The sequence below is a fragment of the Choristoneura fumiferana genome, chromosome Z (genome assembly GCF_025370935.1).
Source record: "Choristoneura fumiferana chromosome Z, NRCan_CFum_1, whole genome shotgun sequence".
In the NCBI taxonomy this organism is placed as follows: domain Eukaryota; kingdom Metazoa; phylum Arthropoda; class Insecta; order Lepidoptera; family Tortricidae; genus Choristoneura; species Choristoneura fumiferana.
The window spans coordinates 3,062,800-3,065,389 of record NC_133472.1 but is presented as its reverse complement, the minus strand read 5'-3'; the positions used below and the strand labels follow the sequence as shown (position 1 = coordinate 3,065,389).

Below are 2,590 nucleotides of genomic sequence, written 5' to 3'. Positions count from 1 at the left end.
AAGAGGAACCGATACACCATTACACCATTGATGGTAGTAAAGTAGTATTTTAATTAATATGCATGTTATTTTATTAACATTTTTAATAAAACATTGTTCCAAGAGTACAAAACAGTACCCTGTTGCCTGATTATGTTAAAAGTAATTAATAAGATTGACATCTATGCACAAATTGATATATGTATAAACAACAGTTGGGTATGTTGCAAAACCATTCTTTTCTGCTTAATTCATTATAATTTGAAGAAAAAGTTTCCGATCTGTGGAGCGTTATCCGCATAAGACGGCCTAAAACTCTCATGGTTTGCCAAGAACAATGGTTCAAACATGGCTTCCTTCATAGTCTCAGGAATCTTAATTCCTGTGTACAGGTGGGAGTATCGCACGGGAAACGGCACCATCGCCGCCGCTGAGTAAACTAGTTCTGCGGGTACTTCTTTAAGGGTGTCCCGGTGCAACAGCGACGTCTCCCGGTGTCGCATTCCATGATCACCACGAACCTCCTTTACCCACCATCAGCATTTGGAAACGGACGAGTTGGATGCTCTCCGCCTGATGTGCTCGACTGCAAGAGACGCAATGAGGGTCGGTCAAGTATTATGGTGCTTCCGCATTAGGGCCTAGGGGCGTTCGAGTAATACGTAACGCAATTTATGGAGATTTTTGATGAAGTTCGTATCGTACCGTCCCTCTCAGTCTCGTATTAAATAATATTATCGTCAGCAAAACGATACGAACTTCTATTTTCGAATTGCGTGGTAGCACCCCTGATTGACACTTTTTCGAGTCGTCTACCATAGATAATTAATTAGCTAATTCCAACATGCTATAAAAATATTTACTAAAATTATTGCAAAACAATTTGATATAAATTTTAAATACAAAAATAACGAAGTTTCATGTGGCGAAAATATAACGAAAACGTTTCATGTAACGAAGTTTCATGCGGGGAAAATTTTTAATGGTGTGTAAAATTGAGTTATAGCTAAGTTTTAAAGATGTAAATAAAACCGTTGGCTGACACCTCTAGTCAGAAATGACGTACCTACTTTTTAAAACTAAAGTCATAACTCCCTTGGGGGAAAAATATACGTAAACCCGTGGGAACAATTGAGGCCATTGTCCTTTGGTTATAAAGGCATGGAATAACATCATTGACGAGCAAGTGTGATGAAAATAGTTATTTGTGTCACAAGGGAGGGCGTACATTGAATCCAGCGAAGGATTCTAAAGTAGAATCCTGAGTGTAGTGAGGGATTCAAGTGTTAACGGCCAAGATGAAAATAATTATGCTCCCGAGTGGCTCATACAACTTTTCACAACGAGCATTAAGAAACTTGTAAAAAAAATCTAAGTATTCATAAAAATAGCGTAGCTTTACAATTATCAACTTCAAAAATGGCATTTGCAATAAAACACTTAGAAAAGCCCTGAAGAAAAGTTGCACTTTGCTCCCTCTCGAGAGGAGAGGGAGCAAAGTGCAACTTTCTGTTCAAGGCTTTTCTTAGTGTTTTATTGCAAATGCCATTTTTAAACTTGATATTGGTATGGCCACGCCATTTTCTATGCTGGTTGTTCTTTAATAATATTTAGTTTTTTTTTATGTTTCTTAATGCTCGGTGTGAAAAGTTGTATGAGCCACTCGGGAGCCAAATTATTTTCATCTTGGGCGTTAACACTTGAATCCCTCATTACGCTCAGGATTCTATTGTAGAATTCTTCGCTACATTCTGGATTCAATGTACGCCCTCGCCGTAAATACATCATTTTGCTCCCTTGTGACACAAATAACTATTTCTGAAGGAGAGGTGTGAAATAGTATATTACGGGGAAATGCGGCGCGCATGTTCTGCACGCCTATGAACCGGCCCGGTGTGCTCCCCATCGGGATCAGCAAAGTCTGGCGCTCCGTCCGGGATCCTTGTTGGTCTATCATTATGAGCTGGGCTGCATCCCACGGTGGCTCGGTTATCACTAGCTTTCCCATTTCCTTCTTGAACCTTGCGATTTCCTGCGGGACGAACGCACACGACCATCAAGGTGCGGCCGCATCCAGTCGCTCGTCGGTATCGTTTGCAGCGCTATCTGATCACGTGACCCCATTTAGAGTGGGATTTTGAATTGACAAGATTTCATATTTCTAGCCCCCTTATTCATAAACGACAATCAAACCTATTTTAGTTTCAAATGCCGCTAAAATTCGTTTGTCCTTATCTGTCACTTCGACATTTGTATTTGTTAGAAAGGGACAAAGCATTTGTTAGTTAACATAGGCTTGTTAAGTTTTATGAATAAGGGGTAAGACTATAATTTTGATTCGTTCTCTGTATTCTGTTGGAAAGAGAAAAACGCTGATCTGACGTAGACGTTGCATAGAGACGTTGATGAAATGATGACAGCTCCTTTTTCTAGTGAAAAAGTAGTATTGGCAAATTCAGACATATTTTTTTCATTTTTATGTATTTTTTTTAAATATGTAGAATCAATTATAATAAATATTTTCCCATGTTCAGGAGGCAACTCTTTCGTTTCCTGTAGTAATTTACAGGTATTAAAAAAATTAAATCTTGTCAATTAGCTGCTACTCGAA

General features: G+C 38.8%; 1 protein-coding gene across 1 annotated transcript in view; it reads left to right on the top strand.

The window, feature by feature from the left end:
* The first annotated feature begins 327 nt into the window (after positions 1-327).
* LOC141440512 (nucleolar complex protein 4 homolog) overlaps positions 328-2,590 on the top strand; it is a 39,319-nt gene continuing 37,056 nt past the window's right edge. The window contains exon 1 of the mRNA XM_074105044.1: positions 328-413. Within this exon, the coding sequence (XP_073961145.1) occupies positions 328-413 (86 nt within the window). The remainder of the gene's footprint in view (positions 414-2,590) is intronic.